This window comes from Crocodylus siamensis, chromosome 2 (genome assembly GCF_052110815.1).
Source record: "Crocodylus siamensis isolate JL-2025a chromosome 2, ASM5211081v1, whole genome shotgun sequence".
NCBI lineage: Eukaryota > Metazoa > Chordata > Crocodylia > Crocodylidae > Crocodylus > Crocodylus siamensis.
Window position 1 is genome coordinate 23,496,889 of NC_143396.1, and position 20,984 is coordinate 23,517,872.

The 20,984-nt window shown below is 41.2% G+C and overlaps 1 protein-coding gene across 4 annotated transcripts in view; it reads left to right on the forward strand.

Moving 5' to 3' along the window:
* AFAP1 (actin filament associated protein 1) overlaps window positions 1–20,984 on the forward strand; it is a 205,291-nt gene that overhangs the window by 174,595 nt on the left and 9,712 nt on the right. For 2 of the 4 annotated variants that reach the window (XM_090035527.1, XM_090035528.1), the window contains 4 exons: window positions 7,317–7,434; window positions 9,555–9,812; window positions 11,868–11,982; window positions 20,297–20,461. In XM_090035527.1, coding sequence (XP_089891653.1) covers window positions 7,317–7,434; window positions 9,555–9,812; window positions 11,868–11,982; window positions 20,297–20,461 — 656 coding nt within the window. The remainder of the gene's footprint in view (window positions 1–7,316; window positions 7,435–9,554; window positions 9,813–11,867; window positions 11,983–20,296; window positions 20,462–20,984) is intronic. The other 2 variants (XM_090035529.1, XM_090035530.1) reach the window with 1 other exon arrangement.

Consider the following 20,984-nt stretch of genomic DNA (forward strand, 5'->3'; position numbering starts at 1 on the left):
AGCATGCAATGATAACCACATTTAAGAAAGAAAGAGAATGGAAACATTTTTCCCTGAATAATGCTTGGCTTTCATTTTATAACAAATGTGATATTAATTGAAACCAAGTGAAAAAACAAATGCAACTAAACCACATATTAGAAAGGAAAGACAAGCCTAACTTGCAAAATAACAAAAATCCCCATTTGAATGTGTATTTAAATGAATTGTCTGTCATTTAAAGCAAATATAAGGGCTTATCATAAACAACTTAAAGTACGTCCTGTCTGATTTCCAATCTAATCATTTGTATAAAATTAAAAGAAAAAATGAGAAAAAGTTAGTAATATAAAATCCTAATAAGATTAATACCAGTATTTCAGTTAACGGTAACTTTCATTTACTTTGATAATATTTAAAAATGTTTAAATAAATGTTTAATACTAACATTTTATAATTTTCCTGGGTTTCATACCCTGCAGAATTATTAGGTAGTATTGAGGATTAAGCTTGATGAAAGTTATGAAATGTTTAGGATGGCAAAAGAAAAATGAATTCTGGACATGGGCGGCTAGGATCTGGAACCAACTTCCAAGAGAAGTGGTACTGGCTCCTACCCTGGGGGTCTTTAAGATGAGGCTAGATGAACACCTTGCTGGGGTCGCTTGACTCCAGTACTCTTTCCTGCCATGGCAGGGGGTTGGACTCGATGATCTGCTCAGGCCCCTTCTGACCCTAGAAACTATGAAACGTTTTTATTAATTGTCTGCCTATCAGTAAAATCACAAGCAAAATTGTTGATTGTATTTGTTTTACATTCACTTCTCTAGAAACAGAGAAGGTGATCCTTTCTTAGGCAGTATAGATGAAGAACTTGTAAATATTTATTGCAAATTCCACTGTGATCAGTTGGCTAATACTGTTAGCAACAGTGATGAAGTGGCAAGAACTCAGCTGTACCTAATAACCTGACTCTTAGAGTACTGAATAAAATGCTCTCCAAACCATAAGAGATTTATCTCTGAGAACTCGAAGAGGTCAGATAAGGTCATAAAAGACTGGAAAAGACAACTATCTTTAAAAGGGAAAAAGGAGGACTCAGGAAATTGTAGACCAGTCAACCTACCTTCAGTTCTCTGGAAAGAAATGTATTTGGGTATTTGTTCCATCCATTTGTAAGCATCTAGAGCAGTTGTCAGCAGGGTTTTGCAGCAGCAAGCCAGATCACCCTATCTCAGGTCCAAAGCAGGCTAGTACATCAGACCTGGTCACTGCTGCCACTTTTCCCAGGCATCTGGAAGCTGGGTGCATTCTGCCTGGCTGAGCAGCAGGAAAAAGCGGCAGTGGCAGCAGCAAATGTGTCTGAAGCTCCACAGCTGGATCTTGTCAGTCTGTTGGCTGGATTTGGCTTGCAGGCTCTATATTGCCAGTTCCTGACCTAGGAGATAACAAGGGGCTGAGTAATAGCCAGCATGCCCAGAGCCTGAGATCAGAATGTGACAGAAAGATTAAAGAGTTTGAGGTTCAGATGGTAGTCTCATCAATCCTCCCTGTCACAAGTAAAGTCCTGGGCAAGAATCATCATATCAGAGAAGTTAACTCATGGCTACCGAAGTAGAAGGTTTTAGTTTGGCTGACAATGTGTAGATCATTGTTGAAGAAAGATTACTCTGCAGAGAAAGGATCTATCTAGTAAAGACTGAAACAAGCATCTTTGGACATCATCTGACTAATCTGGAGAAGCAGGTTTTAAAACAGGCCCTATAGAGGATGGTGGAGAAAAGCCTGCTAGCCAGTGTGCAACTAGGCTGAAGGGATGAGGTGAAGAAACAGTGCTTAATTCTGGAAAATGGATGAGAAAATGTAATAGAGTTAGATGCAAGAGGAAAAACATTTGATAGTCTGAAGATACACTTCACATCTGTGTACTAATGCAAAGAACGTGGGGAACAAGCAGGATGGACTGGAAGTCACAGTATGTAAAGAAAAGTATGATTTAATGCCACTACTGAAATTTGGGTATCACTCCCATGACTGGAGTATCATCACTGAGGTGTGTAGTTTGTTGTAGAGGGACAGATTCCCAAAAAAGGAAGAGGCTGTATGACAAGAACACATTGTGGTTGCTCACACGTCTAGGAAGAAGTGATCATCATATCCTTGGAATGACGATAAAGACCAGCTGTCATGTGATATTGGGGCCCTACTATATAGACCATCAATTCCTGATGAGTAGGAAGATGAGGCCTTCTTCAGATGAGCAGGGTATCCAAAACATACAAGCTAGTCAGAATGGAGGATCTTAAATTCCCTTTTATCTGTTGGAAGTAAAATATAACAAAGTATAAATGTCCAGGTTCACCTCCCCTTGTATGGGAGTTTCCCCTAGACTTCAGTAAGGTTTGTGACAGCGTCCTACAAACCATTCTCTCACGTAGGATGGAGTGTCATGCTCTAGATAGAATTGTATTAGATTAGTTGATTAGCCTCAAGGAAATTATAACTGTTAAGGGCTAAATGTCAGGCAGACAGAATGTCTCAAGTGCGGTTCCTTAGAGGTCCAGAGTTTTTCTTTTTATTAATGAGTTACTTGCAGGGAGAATATATATTGATCAAATTTGCTGCTGATGCAAGAAAGAAGACTGAAATTTTAAAAGATCTTCATAAGTTGGAGAACTGGGATATAGAAAACAAAATAAAATTCAATAATAAATGTAAAATTTAACGCATGGGAAAGAAAAACTAGATCTCTTAAGAATGTAGAGGAACTGAAGAGAATCCTGAGGCGAGCAACAAAGATAATAAAATGCTTGGAAAATGAGCCACATAAAAGGCTGAAGGAACTTAATAGATTTATTTTGGGGAAAAGGAGAACAAGATGGGATATGATAACTTTCAAGTATTTGAAATGCTCCATAAAGAAGATGGAGAGAGTTCTTCCCTGCACCAGTAGTCAGGGCACAAGGCAAAGAGTTTAAACAACAGCAAAACAGATTTAGATTAAATCTCAAGAAAACTTCATAACTTTAAGGTCAGTAGGACAATGACACAAGCTGCCTTGTGAAGCTGTAAAATATCTCTCTTTGGAGGTTTTCAAAGAATGATGCATACTCGTGTCTGTGACAACTTAAGAAAGATGCATGCAGCATCTATGCAGGAGGGTAGGAATCCTTGAGGTCCATTCCAACCCCATGATTCTGTGAACTGAGGTATTGTGTCCAGATTTGGGCACCACATCTCAAAAAGACATGGAAAAATGTGAGAGTCCAAAAGAGAGCAAAAAAGCCTATCAGAAGGCTATAAAACATGACTTATGAGGAAAGAATTGGGTTTGTTTAGTCTAGAGAAAAGACTGAAGGGAGGCATGGTAACAGGCTCCAAGCATGAAAAAGTTTTTACTGCAGAGAGGAAAGTTCTGAACTGTTCCCTATGCACTGGGTTGAGGGCAAGAAGGACTTGCCTTAAATTGCAATGTGGCAGATTCAGGTTGAGTAGTAAGGGAAAGTTTCTAATTGTAAGGACATTTAAGCAGTGGGATAAATCACCCAAAGAGTTTGTGGACTCTCTTCCACTAAGGGTTTTTAAGGATTCTTTAGTCCAACCTGCAGGCCAGCTCCAGCTCCTGGGCCCTATCATCCGGCCTCAGAGGGGGACTCTTCCCTCTGCTCCTCCCATCCCCGTGGGGCAGTGAGGGGGACTCTTCCCCCTCCTGTCTTCGCCACAATGGGGCAGGGAGGGGGCGGGGGGCTCTGTGCAATGCTGCCAGGCCCAGCCTGGGCACAGGGAGCAGCTATCACTGAGCTGCTGCCCCTGTGGGGTGGCCCCACCTCCACAGCCTGTCCTGGTCCCACTGGGCCCTGGCTGGGGCACCCACACAGCAAAGCTGGGCCAGGTTGCAGAGATGGGGCCACCCCTGGCAGCAGCAGCTCAGTGATGGGGACGCTGAGCCCTATCAGCAGCGCAGCCTGGCCTGGTTGCACTTTTGAGGTAGGTCGCTGCCTGGCCAGCAGCTGCCCATGCATGCTGGGCCAGGCTGCACTGCTGACAGGGCTCAGAGCCCCCATCACTGAGCGGCCATTGCCGGGGTGGCCTTGCCCCTGCAGCCCAGCCCCACCAAGTGGCCTCAGCCAGGGCTCAGCGGGGCTGGGCTGCAGGGGTGGCACCACCCCAGGGGCTGCAGCTCAGTGACAGCTACTCCCCACCCCTAGGCTGGGCTGGACCGAGCTGGGCAGTGCTGCACTGGGTCTCCCCTCCCTGCCCTGTGGCGGCAGGAGGAGGAGGAGGGGGAAGAGTCTCCCCCAGCACCGAAAAGAGCCCCTGCCCGTGGGGGAGAGGGAATAGTCCCCCTCTGGAGCTGGGTAGCCCCATACAGAGCAACCCCCCCCCCCCCGGGGCAGGGAGGAGGGGGGCTGCTGTACCCTGGATGTGGTGCCCCTGTGGAAGGGGGGGAGGAATAATCCCCTCCCTGCCCCCTTAGCCTTAATGGGGCCATGCTGGGACAAGAACTGTTATTAATTTCTATTTATTCATTTTATTAATTTTCCAACATCTTTCATTGATCTCTGAGGGAGAAGACCTAAATCATGCATTACCCGTTCTGCAGAGATAGGTTTTTGTTCTCAACAGGAGGTCCATTAAAATCAATTGTGTTCTGCATGAATGAGTCACTTAAGATAGTTGAAATTTTACTCCTTCATGATCCAATTAGAAGTGCATTGAAGCTATTCACCAAGATTTTTGTGAGACGCAACCAGAGTGAGCGCTTCAGGGGTTTATAGAATGTTTGTTATGAAATTTTAATATGAAACTATGGAAATCTCCACTGGTGCCATGTAAGTCGCATTTGAATCCTCAGGATAGGGTTTAAGAAGGAATTAAGTGGCACAATGCCTTTGTGTTGGTCTCTTTGCAGTGGGCTGAATCTCACCATAAATAAGAAACAAATTCTGAGAAGCAAAAATCAGTGAACATTTCCCTTATAATGGCCTGTGATCAAGCATTTGAATGAGAGAACTAGTATTGGTCTTCTGTTTAAAATAACTGGATGTAACAGTTTTTAGTTTCAATCAAAATGGTGCATGTTAGAATACTCGAAAACATACTTTTCTGCCCCAATTAATTTCTCAGTTACTTTACAACTTGCCATGATTCTTGCTGTGTGTTTTATAGTCTCAAGACTGAATCCTACAATGCATTGAATGCCTCCAACTTCTCACTGAATGAGGTGGGAATTGAGAATGCTTGGTGCTTTATGGAATCAGGACCTAAATGAGGAATCAGCAACATTTTTGGGCAGAGTGCCAAAAACACCCACAACCTTTACTATAAGATGTTGGCGTGCTGGGTTGGGCACTGGAGGGTGCAATCCTTATGGCAGTTCAGCCCCTTCCCATCATCCACCCTGAGGCACACGTGCCGAGCAAAATGCCTTTGTGTGCCATGCTCTGACACCCAGGCTGGGGATTGCCTGTGCTTGAACTAAATGCTGACAGTGATTAGCTAATATGACTTAAATCTGTGTGTGGACTACATTTTTCCTTATTGCTGAATGGAAGACTTGAACATGGGTCTTCCACCTTCAGGATGGGTGCCCTAAAGACTAGATCGAAGATTTAGTCCCTTTCTCTCTCTTTCAGTATCTTTTAAGACTGTTCTATTTAGTATGAATACTAAAAACATTTGTTGGGCCAGAAGAATTAGGAAAGAGGAGGGCACTTGAGAGATGCGGAGTTCTAGTTCATGCATGAATCAAACAGATCTATCTATGTGTCATAATAGGGACCTGAACCACATCCGGATAAGCTATTCTGGAGTGAGGTGTATGTCTTTGTCTGAACAACAGGAAAAATAGTTCAGGGTTTTGTTCCAAGCAGAATAAAAATGTTGAAATTGTGGAATTCTTGTTTTCTGGCCAGGACTACAAAAAACTCACTCCTCTTTCTCATAAGGCTTTATCATATTTCATGGATCTCAGCTTCAGAAGTTGAATAGTTCTGTTCTTCAGGATGAATCTCTTTATTTTCTCCTTCTCTTTCTTTACATATTTGAGTCTAAAAAATATTTTGGTATCTCATTGTGTTCCTGGTTATGTTTAAAGTATTGCTTGTGAAAGCAAATTGCTCTTATTGCAATTTGGGATCCAAACCTGCAAGCCTTCCATGGGGATGTGTTTGTTCCCAATGGGTCCATTAAAATCAATTGTGTTCTGCATGAACGAGTCAGTTAAGTTAGTTGAAATTTTACTCCTTCATGATCTTATAAAAAATATATGGAAGGTATTCACAGAGATTTCTGTGCGAGATGGAACAAGAGTGAGTGCATCAAGTATTTAAAGAATCCTACAAAATTAGAATACTAGAAAATATGCATATTTATAGAGTCACAGAGAGAGTAAAACATGTCACATCACAGCCTGTAGTGAGCTCTAAAGTTCTGTTGTGGCAAAACCAAAATTGAGAATATTGTTTAAAAAAATAGGAAAGAGTGGAATTTATAGTAGATCAGAGCACCAAAATATTTTGAAAATATGGATGAACATTTTTATACAATCAATAATGTTGCCAGGACCAAAAAGCTTTCAAGAAGAAAAATTTCCTTTTCAGATGTATGCTTTTTTTTTTTTTTTTTTTTTTTAAACAAATTGACCATCAATAGATATCACTTACACAGAACATGTTGCAGGGTTTCCTCATTTCCTAAAACTCCAGTGTGCTGTGCCACTTCTCCAAACCACTTCATGCTGTCCTATTTAGATACAAGTACTTCTCACTTAATGTCATCCCAGTTAACGATGTTTCCTTATGTCACTCATCTATTAGAGAACATAAATGTTTGAAGTCATGCAATGTTCAGTTATAACATTGTTTGGCTGCCACCTGCTAGTAGGTAACTACTGTGACATAATTGGATATGCTTAACATCGTTTCGCTTAGTTGCATTTTTCAAGAATGTAACTATGATGCTAAACAAGAGGTAGCTGTACAAGAAAACTTTTAGTGATGCGTAACAAACTGCTGAGTTACTTATATCAGTAGGCTCCCATGTAACAGCACTAACAAAATAGCTACAGCTGTTGCCATCCTGGCATATATCCAGTCCATCACCTCACTGTATAAAGACAGTATAGAAGCAGATGTCGTGATATTGTATGTCAGCATCTAAATGGGAATACAATACTTGAAGTTTTATGAAGGTTACAGAAGGAGCAAAACTACCTGCCACTTTAATGTCATGAAAAAAAACCTATATGCTTCTAGAGTAGGTGGATATTGGCAAATGACCATTGAATTGTCAGAATAAGACTGAAACAGCTGGCTTTTACTATTATTTTTATGTAGCTTTATGAACAGACGTGTTATAACTACTAATCCATACCGGGGAAGCACTGCCAATGGCTACGCATGTCCCAGTGGAATGACACTTCATTACGATGATGTTCCCTGCATAAATGGATCGGTAAGAATTTAATTTGTACAGACAAATGGCTTGCATGTGTTGAATGCAGGGACATCTGAAAGCTGTATTATCTAATTGAGCACCACTGGGCAGATTCCAAATGAACTCAAGTACTCCTTCAGATTAGGAACCACAAAACCTCTCTCTCATTTATGAAGTACTGGGGGTGTAGGACATATTGTTTAAATTAACCTGTACATGAGCCAACATATATTTATACAAATAGTTGCCTGTTGATCATTTGGTGCCAAAATCCATTAATAAAACCTTGAATTTTTTAAAAACTTGTTAGGTCAAGGGAAAACCAAGGACTTAATTTTGCTAGCCCTTGTATTACATATGTATTGCATATTTAAGCATGAGAAAAGGCTATAACAAGGCTTCTTTGCTCACTTACTCCCTTGATAGCACCACAGAGGTGTGACCTGTCCCCATGTGTAAGCTTTTTATGACAATTGTTTGAGTCAACCCAAAAGGGGCCCTTATGAAAAAGGCCATTTCCCCCTTTTGTCTGTATAAGCCTTGTGCAGATGTAGGAAGTAAAAAAGCATATTTGCCCATAGTGGCACCCTGCTGCACGTAAATTCAGTTCCTCACATGGACAGTAGGGGTGTGCAAAGCAGGCCGTATTCAATTGGGATTCGGCCCAATTCGGGGGACAGTGATTTGATTAATTGATTCAGACCAGTGTCCTGATTTGATTCAGCTGAATCTGAATTTGAAGATTCGATTCTGTGTTGGAGTTGGAGAATCAGCTATTTGGCCATAGACACAGCTTTAAATGTTGTTTTACATAGCTCGAGATACCAGGCTCGGCTTGTGAATGCTGCAATGCTGGGGCAGGTGAAGCATCCCACAGGAGCGTGGGGGGGGACCCCTGCATGCTCAGTGGTGGACCCAGAAGTGGATCAGAAGCATTTAGGAGGCTTAGGAGGCACCAGTTACCAAGCAGGGGGGCAGAGGGGGGCTTGCTAGGGGACTCCTCCGCCCCCCCTGCCATGCTCCTGTGGGACGTTCCATCCACCGCACCATCTCAGCATTCACGGGCCGCCTGGTACCTTGAGGTATGTAGAAAAACCATATAAAGCTGTGTCTATGTCCGAATCATCAAGTCTCTCCAAATCGAATCAGATGCTTCCGATTCGATTCGGAGAGATTAATGAGTCTCCTGATTCTATTCGTATTTGGAGAGTCAGTCGCTGAATCAGCTGCCAAAGCTTTGCACAGTCCTAATGGACAGCTTCTTAAAAGCCTTGTTGAAATGTATATCTGAAAGCTGTACAAATATTTAAAGTGCAAACAAGTACTGTGTTCTGTAATGTCGTGATACATCAGAGAACTAGTAGAAAAATTTCTCCAAGGAACAGCACACAACGCAGTGTGTGGTGAGTAGGTGTGTATGTAGCTCTTGGATGTACTTGATATGCCCTTTATATGAGGCTTGCACTCTCAGCCAGGGTAGATTAAGAAAGAATATTTGGCATCCACAGCCCTTGTTTCTTTAGAGATTAAATGAATGAATCATCAAGTTATTAATATTAATCTTTCCGTTATGAAAAAAGAGGAAATGGTTTGTAGCTATTTTAGAGAGCCCAGAATAATAATTTTCCAGCAAAAAAAATGTAACACAAGTGCTACAGCAGCTGATGGTTACTGGAAGGATACATGGCCTTGAGAAAAACTCTTGGCACTCTCAGTTATCAAGTCTGAGACCATGTGTTACTGTGTTAGGTTAAGAAATTATTTGTAAATTGTGTTAGTCATGAGCTTGCAGTTTCATCTCCATTATTCACAAATATCCCCTATTGTTGTATCTAATTCAAGGAAGTATTATATATGTCTTTGCATATCCAGACTCCTATGAAAAGGCATATCATAAAAATAGCGCAAGAGATATTACCAGTTCCTTCATTGAACAGAAAACACAGAGGGTTCCAGGTAATGAGGCAGGTAACGCAATGCTTCACTACCCCAGACATCTGATACACCATAGTCACCTATTTCTTTCTAGTCTTTGACTCAAATGTAAGGTAAAAGTTGTGGCTCCCACTAATGTTTAAATTTTGCTTTGGCTCTGCATGATGGTTTGTTTACTAATGGCACAAGTATGTGTGTTGCAGTGGGAACCAGAAGATGGCTTTCCTACTTCTCGTAACAGAAACATCGGAGAAGAAATGCTTTATGATAACGCAGGCCTGTACGATAACTTGCCGTCTCCGAAAATCTTTGCACGCTATCCACCAGCTGACAGAAAAGCCAATAGGTTATCTACTGACAAACTATCCTCTAACCATTACAAATACCCTGTTTCATCCAGTCTGTCTTCTGCTCAGTCTATCACTAACACCTCTGCTGTGGGGAGGGGATCTGTCTCTCAGGTACTGCAATGTTTAATACCATGGCAAAGCTTTATATTCTGATTCTGTTTACTTGTTGCATGGGTTATTTACCTTAAGCTATTTCAGTGCTCTGGTTTTATCACTGAACTACTTGCACTTGAATGGGCTCACTATAAGTAAAAAAGTTTCACCTAGACTGCACATTCTGAGGTGGACATATTGTCTTCTCTTCTCTCTCCAATTGTTTGCCTGGTGGGTGCTTTCCATGTTTGAGCCATCACAGTAAACAAAACCATACATATATGACAACAGGTTGCCCACTGTCTTTCACGTGACAAAAACATTTCCCACCAGAGGTTTCAGCAGAGTTTGCCACTGTCACAGAAGATACAGCATTTTTCCCCTGGCCATTATAACACAGGAAAAAATGTATTTTATACATGGAATGACAACTAAAAAATAAAAGCCCGTGTCCTCAAAACTGGAGTATGAACTAGGTTTTTTAAGTGGTGTATAAAATATGTATACTTGCATGTATAAAATGGTGCTTATCCACACACATTCTTCCCCTATAGCTGTGAGTTAAAAGTTTGTACATACGAAAGTTCCTTGTACAAATTTCTCTGTCCCATCTTTTGAAGATTTGGACCTAGTTTACTTGTTACTAGGCAAACTGAAATACATTTTAAGTGCTATATTATTTACTGTGACTATAAACGATAACTATATTTAACTAAATCTACTGCTACTTTCTTCTGTTGTCCGAGTCTCTAAAAAATAAATAAATGACAGAACAAAAGAAACAGCAAAACCCCCAGAGAAGTTATAAGACCTAAACCTCAAATGGTCATGTTGTCAAATATGAATCCTTTGCATCGGACAATGGCATACAACTCCCGGCCTAATTTAAAGGGAATGATTACATTAAGATAGCCTTTTACTTGTTTGATGCACCTGAAATGTTATGTTAGACACCTAATTATGTGTGGCTTAGTTTTATGAAAGCTCTAAACCTATTTCCAGCTGCCTATAATATATATATATATATATATATATATATATATAAAAAAATGTCCATCACAATCAGAGGTGGATCTTAGCAATACATTTCAGGAATTTGGATTAATGTTTATCTGTTCCTGGATTAAATAGAGGGTAATAATAGTAGATTGCTCTTCACTGCCAGTTCATACTTTATTATTGACATATTTAAAAAATGCAGAATATGTGCTTCAAGGAGCTGCCACATCATATGTTCCCTGAGTTCTCCTTTTTTCTATCCGACATGGTTGACTTCCCAGAGACAAACAACAGAGCATTTTCAGCAAAGATCCATGGCTCTGAAACTTGTTTCCTTTGGTAATCAGTATGACCCAGCCACTTACAGGGTGCAGTGCAAACACCCCCTCAACTGTGCCTTTTTGCAATGAATGGACTTTGAAAGTCAGTTGGTAGAGTTGCCATGGAAAAATCAGTCAATTAATTCCTCAGGAATAAAATTAAGAGTCTGTATTACATATATAATTTTGAAATAACTCCCAAATACCAGGGCAATACAATTTTTATGTAGTATATGCAATAAAGATTACATAATATATAAGAAACAGAGTGGAAAATTGCATTCTGCTTGTCACTGACCAAGACTGATGGCTTTACAACTTCTTGTGATAGGTATAAGATTAATGGTGTTAATGCTATGTTTCCAAAGAGCTCTCTCTATATAAAATTGTCCTAAAGTAGCAGTTCTCTGCATCAAGTATGCTTCTTACAATAATATGCATGAAAGTTTTGAATGATTCAGAAAATGTGATGCCACCACAGTTGTTAGAAGAGAGACAGAGAGCCAGCACTTATCTTACAAATCCTACTATTTTGCCAGTCTTGGATCTTACTGAATAGGTAGTTATCAATAATGAAGTCTCTAGGGGAAACACTGTCTCCAGCAGAATCAATTAAGCATGTGGACAACTGTCTGTAAGGCAAGGAGCTTTCAGTAATACTTTCAGAGGTTGTCCTTGATTAAACAGAGTGATTGTGGCAGACAGAACAACAATAGCTACCATTGCATTCTTTTTTTTGTTTGTTTTCAAACAGTTCAAAAGCAAGAAACCCCCTGCAACTACAAATGGTATCACAGGAAAAGGGAGAGTTTTAAACAGCCAACCAAAGAAATCTGAATTAGTTTCATGTGTGAAACGTACAGCATCTAGTAAGTACATTTCTTTATTATTGTACTTTGTTAATTTAGCGCCTGAACACCCACTGTGTTTACACTACTGTGATATATCTCAGTTTTTTACAGTGACACAAATGACACTGGGATCCAGAACAGACATATGTACATCAGTCTCAGGGTTGTGTAAACAATAGGCAATTATTACAATGTCCACTTCATGTGGGGGGTAGGTAAAATACTGCCTTGAAAAAGTGGCTACCTCACTTAGCTACAGAGAGAAAGAACAGACACTAGTGCAGTGGTGGAGTGTCAAAAATTAAACACCGAACTCTCCCCAAATGCCACTCTAGTCCCCTTCTCCTGCCCTATCTGCCACTCTGCTTTCTGCTCCCTGCCTTGTGTTCTCTACTGGATCTGCTGCTGTGCTCTCTACTCTCTACCCCGTACTTCCTGCCTGATCTGCTGTTCTTCTTACTGCTGTCTGCTACTGCATTGTCTATCCCCTCTCCCATCTGCCATGTATCCCACACAGGCTGCCCATACCATGTGGCACCCATGCCACAAGTTGTCTACCCCTGCACTACCATACCAGTTCAGATTTACCACTGATTTTTCTTAGTATATTTCTACACCAGCTTCAAATAAGTTATGGTAATGTAGGGCTGTATATTGTATGTCTGATCCCTTTCTCACTAGTATAAAGGCCAGTTACTCTGGTGTAAACACATTTGTCTAGGTTTTCAGACACTAGGATGCATGACATACCTTTTCATCTAATAAGCAAGTAAAACACCAGCATAGTTCTTCTATCAATTTCTTAAAAATCAAATAAGACTTAAGACTTCACTGTGATTTGAATTAAACCCGAGCAACCAAGTACCTCTACTGAAGAACATGTACAAAGGTTTAAAATCAAATCGTAGTTCTGCTCTCTGATTATCATTCTGTTAAAATGTGCATTTATAAGCTGAATACAGCTTTGTGCTTGGAGCTGTATAAATACTTAAGTGCATATTATCCCACCCTTGAGGATTTTTAGAACAGAACAGAATTCTGTTATGTTTGTATACCTAAATGTCAGTTTTCCAGTCATGTAAGTGCCTTTTTTGCCACTTACAACAAGTTTGAGATTCTATTACCCTGTAATGTGAAAATATAAGGAAGCATGCATGTGTACTGCCCATACACAGTATGCTATGTACTGAACTACCAGGTCTATAGCTATTTATGAACATCCACTGTGGAAACACAAGTCACAAAATTGGAGCCAGAAAATAATGCATGACTGATGGATGTTAGATGCAGAGGAGGCCTTCTGCTTCCTGGACAAGTACTGTAATCACTCAGTTACTGGGGCTAAAACATGGCACTGTCCTCCTCTTCATTTTTCTGGGACTTACACTCAGGCATCTGTTTACATAGCCACATACCTGCCCCGCCAGTGCATCAGCTGCGGGGCATGTTCAGTATATGCACATATGCAGCTGGGAAAAATCCATTAGGTACATAACACGAAATAGAATCCTGCCCGTAGCTCATTAGTAGCTTATTGGTGACTGGCATACATTTTTGAAGGGATAGTTGGAATCCTATAGAAATAAATTTTGAAAGGTAATTTATATTTCATTCATTATTTATATGGTAAAACTTAATTTACATAGTGTTAATTATACAGTACCATCCATTCAGAAGCTCCTAAAACCTAAGAGAATATTAAAACAGTTTTTGTGGGTGCCTCCAACCAAAAATTGAAATTGGATCAAAAATGAACACTTCCTATTAACACAAAAAATGAATACATCTGGCATCTTCCTCTTTTGTGTGCATGTGTTCTATATGTTTCTAAACATATGTTTGTCCTTCTGTTCCTTTTACCTTCTTAAATTGGTGAAAATGGATATGAAGATTTTTGAGTACATGTTTTAAAATAGTAGGTAGTTTTTTAAAAGTTAATAGCGAGGCTAGGAAATCAATGTGTAAACAATATTTGACACTAAAATCCAGTTTTCTCAGACCTAAAGTACTAGCATTCATCCCATTGCCCATACGCTTTCTTCTGGAATGCTGTGACTTTTTTTTATTAACTTTGGTGACATCTAATGGTGGCCAAAATAAGTAATAACTTTGTTTTGCCCTGAAATGAGCTATCTAAAAAGCTGATCCTATATTCCCTAAGGAAAAACATATGTAGATACTTGTCAACCAGGGAGATTGTAGAATATATCACTAGCCAAGGACGATGTCCCATGGAAACATGTGACCCTGAGGACAATACAGAGGAGGAGATTTGCCAGCTGAAGAGAAATAGAATCCAAGAATGGGTTTTGCTGCACTATAGTATAAAGGAAAGAAATAGTCATACAGGATGGGATGGCTGAGAAGGAGAGCAGCTAGTCCCAAAGTAAAAGGAAAGGTGATTGAGAAAGCCAAGGACCAGAGGGCCCTGACAGAAGTGACATTTGCCACACGATTGCCCCCTGGAAAGTGCTTTGCAGCTGTGCCCTGATAGAAGTTCATAGCTGCAGAACACTTTAAAAGTGTCTGATTGCATGACAAATTAACCCTCATGTAATGAGGTTTCAGATGAAGGCATTGCAAAGCAGAGCACCTTCATTAACTTCCGCCTGTCACTGCACCAATCGGGACTGGGCTGATGCAGCACAGCACTGAAGCTGGGAGGGGAGAGGGTGCGGCTAGGGGAGAGAGGTTGCTGACAGGCAGCTCCTCCTGAATTGGCTCCAAAGTGGAGCTCGATTTTTCCCTGAACGTCCCCCCACCCAACAGCAATTATCTGTTTGCGGCGGGCACTCTAACTCATGGCGCTTCACAGCAGCGTCTATCAATGCCCAGAGTGTGCTGAGGGACAAGGATGATATACAGGAGTTTTTGAGAGAGAACAGTTGACAGTATTATTTACTGGCAAAGAAAACAGGAAAAGGCAGATTTATATTCAGGTGAATCAACAGGCCCATCTCCAAGATGGATCCACAGTACAGAAGGGTGTGGTCTCTGCCAGGAGCAATAATATGAAATAAGTTCTGGAGGCTGACAAGTATTCAGTTAGGAGCAGGAAAGAATCCAGGGTTTTTTTCTTTCATGTTGGGACAAATGACCTTTCCAAGTTCCTACTGCAATGGAAGGATGCCAAGCTAAGGAAAACAACTGGAATTTCAGGTGATCTTGGGATGTCTTTTGGTTCATGGGGAGGAAGACAAAGGCATGACAAGAGCATGAAAGATCTTTTGACTCAAAAGATCAGTGTTGAGAGAGGTTTTTGGATGTTTGACCACTGGGAAGTACTCATAGAAAGAGAATTTTTTGTAACAAATTCCAATTAAGTACCTGGTATGCTGATTTTTCTGGGACTGGGGCTTGTATAGATGATAGATAGAATTTGAAACTAAGATAGGCAGAAAAATGTTGGATAGCCTTATGGTTTGTGCCAAGTTTTAGGTCCATGAACAGCAAGGAGAAAGAAAGTATTAGTCATGAATAGCTGCCAGGTAGGAAAGTTGGCATGGCCAGCAAGAAATAACTGGAATGTTTCTATGCTAATGCAAGGAGCTGGGGCACCAAAAGGAAAGAAAACGATTGGTGTAGGATGTGTGAAATAAGTTATTATAGAGATAAGGTACAAGAGTGGAATGACGTCATGACTAGAACGTGACTTAAAGGGAGATTCTTAAAGAAAGATAAAAAATGTAGGCAGTGGTGTAGCTGTGCATGTTATAAATGTAAGGAAATTAGAAAGCATAGCATGAATAAAACAGAATCTCTTAGGGTTAAAATCACTTTAGGGAAGGCAAGTAAAAGAGATTTCACAAAGGTAATGACGACAGCCTGCAGTCATCTCTAGATTTAGAGATCTTTATATAGATAGAGATTTCTGCAATGTCGTTAAAAAGAAAAATACTACTGGAATTGTGTTGTCATGGAAATCTTCAGCTTTCCAGACATAGAATGGAAAACAAATTCTGATAATAAAAATAAGGGCCAGATATTCCTGGATATGATAGCTAACAGATTTCTTTACCAAAAAGTCACTGAATTAACAAGATGCTATTGCTATTTTAAATTTGGTTTTGGTAAATAGCAATAGGGTTATATAAAATCAGGTCATCAGAGTAGATGATGATGAGGTTTGTTTTAAGTTAAATGAAAGGATGAACAAGCATAGGTAAGTAGTTAAGTTCTTGATTTTTATGAGGACAAACTGATAGACTAAGGCAGGAGTGGGTAGTTATTTGGGCCCAGGGGCCACACACAGAGCTTTTTGATGAGTTGTCAAGGGCTGGGTTGGCACCCCGCTTCCCACCCCTACCAACACCTCACCAAAACTCCCGATGGGGGATGGGGCTGTGGCTGAATTGGTGTGAAGCATTGTTTGGGAGCAGGATGGGTGGGTAAGGCCAGGATATGTGGCGGGGTCGTGAGACAGTGACAATGCGGGGCCTGGGGCAGCGCTACAGTCTGCTGCCCACACACCCCTGCAATGGGCACAGGGGAGTGGCATACAGGAAACAGATCACAGCTCTGCCCTGGGCTCTGGGCCCTGGCCCTGCACTGCCACTGCCCCAAGATCCCAGTCCTGGAGGTAGCTCCCACCCACCCAGCCACACACCATGCCCATGCAGCTCCCAGCCAGACTTCACTGAGACCCCAGGATCTCGGGACAGAGACAGTGTGGGGCTGGGGCAGAGCCTCAGTTCTGCAGGCAGGGATGTGTAGGTCTGGGACCCAGATCAGAACCACAGTCTGGTCTCTGCACACCCCTGTGTGTGGGAGGAGGTGTGTAATGTGTGAAGGGGGGTACATCCCTGGCGGGGGGGGGGGGGGGGCACCAGAGGCTGCCTGGGTGCTAGGTTCTGGGAGCCAGCTGGGGCGAGGGGGGGCAGGGAGCACATGCAGTGCCCCACATGGGACGGGACTGAGCACCACTCACTTCCTGCTGGGGCAGCTAGTGTTGTGCCTTCTGCCTGCTCTTCCTGGCCTCATTCCCAGCCAGTGCACAAAACCCAGCTGAGCAGGTGGAAGTCATCCTGGAGCTGGAGCCCTCCGTGCTGGGACAAGAGCCACCCAGCTAAAACTTCCTGCCTGCCTGGAGTGGTGCAGCAGGAGCAGGAGGAAGAATCACTGCTGAAGGCAAAGGGAATACCTGGACAGCTGGGAGCAGCCCTGCTGGGAGCTGTGCATGCTAGCCAGGAGCGGGGTCAGTGGGCACGGGCAGGAGCACAGTGCTAGCTGCCCTGGGTGGGGCTCAGTCCCACGCAGATTGCTGTGAGGGCAGCTGCAGGCTAGATCCAAGCAGTTGGCAGGCCAGATCCAGTCCATGGGCTATATTTTCCCTACCCATGAACTAAGGGAATCAGCTTGTGAAGTGAACTGGAGTATATAGCTCAAAGATCTGAATATTCAGGAATATACCAGCTTGGATATTCTTTACATTCAAGGTTCCAGAGTACTTTTACCTGTAGTAATTTGCACACCATGCTAGAGGAACGAACTTGAATGGATGGGCTCCAGACTTTGTTTATAAAGGCTCTTGGATGAGCCAAAGCTGGAAAAATAAGTGGAAAATGAATAGAAATGAGGAGAGAAAAGATTGCTGAGTGGAGAATGCTGTATCTGAGAGATCTGGGAATTGAGAACTGTCAGAAGACGAGCTGAGTTAGACCACGAAAAGGAAATTAAACAGACATTTAAATAAAAGAGAATTTGGAAAGAAGTAGGAGTGCGATGCAGTGAGAATGAAGTAGAGATATCTCTGTCATCCAAAAGCTCACTAAATAATGTGCATGTTTTCAATAAGGATGGTGATGTACAAAAAAGGGGGTGAGGGGCATAAAATTGATTTGGGCAACTATACACCTGTTAGAAAAAAGGCTTGTTAGAACAAATTTTGGAGAAAAGAGTAAAAGACAGAGACAAATGGGAAATGGGACAACATTTATCATGTATGTTTCAAAGGTAGATGGTGCCAGAGAAGCCTGGTATCTTTGAGAAGATATCTATTTTCCTAGAAAAGGAAATACAGTATATTTAACCTATGTGAACTTCAGTAAGCTATCTAATACAATGCCCTTTGGTAAATTAGTAGGGAGACTGGAGTCGATGGGGACAATTACAAGAACTGGAAGGTGGGCTAGAAGCTGGGTGATGACCATGGATAGTGTTAAAACAATAATTCTGGATGAGAGGGAGGTTCCTAATGGATTTCCCAACTGATCCTTGATGAATTCTATCTTAGTTTATGTTTATATTAATGACTTTGGTGTGAAAAGCAGAAGAGCACTAATTAAATTACTGATGACACATAGTTGTGAGACATTGTTAATACTGAGGAGGATTGTAATAGCATACAACACCGTGGGCATGGTTTTGGAGCTGCAGGTTAGAACAGTGTGGCTCAGATCCAGCCACTGCTTTTCTCTGCTTGTCCCTGACCCCCAGCCGTGAATGGGTGAACTCCCTCCCCAACCCTGCCACTGACATGCTGCCAAAGTCCCCTGGCTCTGCAGGCTATGTATTTCTGACTCTTGGCATGCAAGAATAATTAGATGACCATGAGGGCTGAAATAATTAAAATCGGATGTTCTCCTGATATAGGAAACGCTAGACTAAAAAAGGCCTCCTGAATCACTGAATACAGTCCCCTGCTGTCAAGACAAGAACATTATAAATCCTTTCCCATAAATATATCAAGTTCAGCTTAAAAACTAGTCATGTTTCTGCCTCTACTACTCTGGCTAGAAGGCCATTCTGGAACCTCATTTCTCATTCTGGTTAGATATGTTATTCATATTTCCAGTCTAAATGTACTTATGAGATGATGATAAAGTCTAAGGACTTCCACTTTAGATAAGAATTCCTGCAATGAGTGGAAGACTTACCAGTTGGAAAACATCAGAGAGAAAAAATATGTGGGCAATCCAAGGATAACTCTGAATGCTTACAATAATGTAGGCATAAGGCAAATATACATCTAGGCTGTATCAAGTAAGGTATTCCCACTAAAGTGAGAAATAGTAAAGGTTAGATCTCTTCTGGAATAATGTGTCCAGTTCTGGTCATACATACTCAAGAAAGGCAAACTGAAACTGGAACAGGTTCAGAGAAACGGAGGAGTGCTCTTCTGAGAGGAAACTAAAACAAGTTTGATTCATTTTGTCTAGCAAAACAGAGTCTAAGAGTGGATATCATTGCTCCATAAATACATCAGAAAAGTAAACACTAGGGAGGGGAAAGAGCTATTTCAGCTTATGAACAGTTTACCAAGTCCTTTAGATTCAGCAGTTTTAGTTTAAAGCTTCTGTTAATACCTTTTTCATTCCACAGGGTATTGTAGCCCAAGCACCACAACCTGGTTAGGACCTACTAAGCACTACTGCAGTATACATGCTAATTAATATGACAATATGAAACTATTGGGATTCTGTAGACATGTAATTGTATCCTATTAGAATTAAACCAATAACTGCAATTTAATGAAGTCTGATTGCCTGCTCTAAATTTGCATGGCTACAAAATACTTTGACAGTTTGTCAAAGCCCAAAAGGTTTGTTGAGCCCAGAAGGTGTTCACATGTCTAACCCATGTTTCTTAATGAAGGGTATAGGGATTCCCACAGAGGATATAGGACCTTAAACCAAATTTTCTGGACTAGGCGAGGGAGAGAGGACACATCCCATTTCATCTGATTTTCCCACAATTCACTGTCAGAAAAGAAAAGGTACATGGAGTATTGGCGTAGAAGGGAAATTGTCCTTTTTCTAACTTCAGCATTCAGTTAACAAACGAGTCTGCTTTTAAGGGGGTTTTTTTCAGTCTGGGTAAACCGATGGGGCGCAGACATGCTTATCAGAACCTGTTCTGTACCCTGTACAGCCTGGAATTCTTAGAGTTTCTTGTAAAGTGTCTGGTATTTTCATTTCCATCTCTTCCAGGTGTATCTAGAGAACAAATCTGTCTTGGATTATTTCAGCAACTGTGCTGAAGCAGGAAATACTGGAAAAGCCAGTGAGAAGAAAAAAGCTTACTCTCATTTTCAAACTTTAAAAAGTTTTATGGATTGGTTGAAGAGATGGGTAGAGAGTTGATTTACTACTTACTTTTTCTAAAGCAGTTAACATATTAAGCAAACAACTCTTGGGGGAAGATCAAAGATATGTACACATTGTAATCAAAGATGAGTGAGAGTCACAAAGTTGAGAACAAGAAGTTCAGGGATGGGGATTTTAGCTGAAAAATTTGTTTGGCATTCTTTGAAGTAGCCTACTTTGAATCTGGAGCCATACAGAGGGCAATTTATCACATAAAATAAACAGTTACATTTTAATATTTTGTGTAGATGCTGATCAATACAAATATGGCAAGAATCGGGTGGAAGCAGATGCAAAGAGGTTACAAAGTAAAGAGGAGGAGTTATTAAAGAGGAAAGAAGCTCTGCGGAATAGGCTGGCCCAACTCCGAAAAGAAAGGAAAGACTTACGAGCTGCCATTGAAGTCAATGCTGGTAGGAGGTTTTTCCTTGCTCTAGGCTCGTGTACTCTGCAAATGCTGGTTAAGTGAACTAAATGATTTCCTTCTACTGAGCACATTTAAGAAGTCAGAACTGTTTGCTGTGTTTTGATGGTTAATTTTGAATGCAAAAATATATGAAGTAGAATATAACTGAAATGAGAATATCTTTGTGCTATTTGTCCAGTCAGTGTAAAACATACTAATCCAGTACCAGAAAAGGTGGTAATGCCAGTGTAAATGCAAGGGGTTACACTGTTGTTATCACTGGCTGCTTGCACTTCTTTAAAAGTCACAGATCTATTGAAAAATGACTTTGCAGTTGCCACAGGAAAACCTCTGTCCATCCCCCCACACCCTCATCCAAAAGGTGCTAAGTATTTTATTTGACTGAGGTTGAAATCTTCCATATTGAATAGCATTTGGGGAAGCCAGTAATTTTAGTTGTTGTTCCCTCTTTTGAAATGAAAATGAGCACTGTTTAGAGCTAAGTCTGTCAGTTTTGGCCGGCCGTTGGA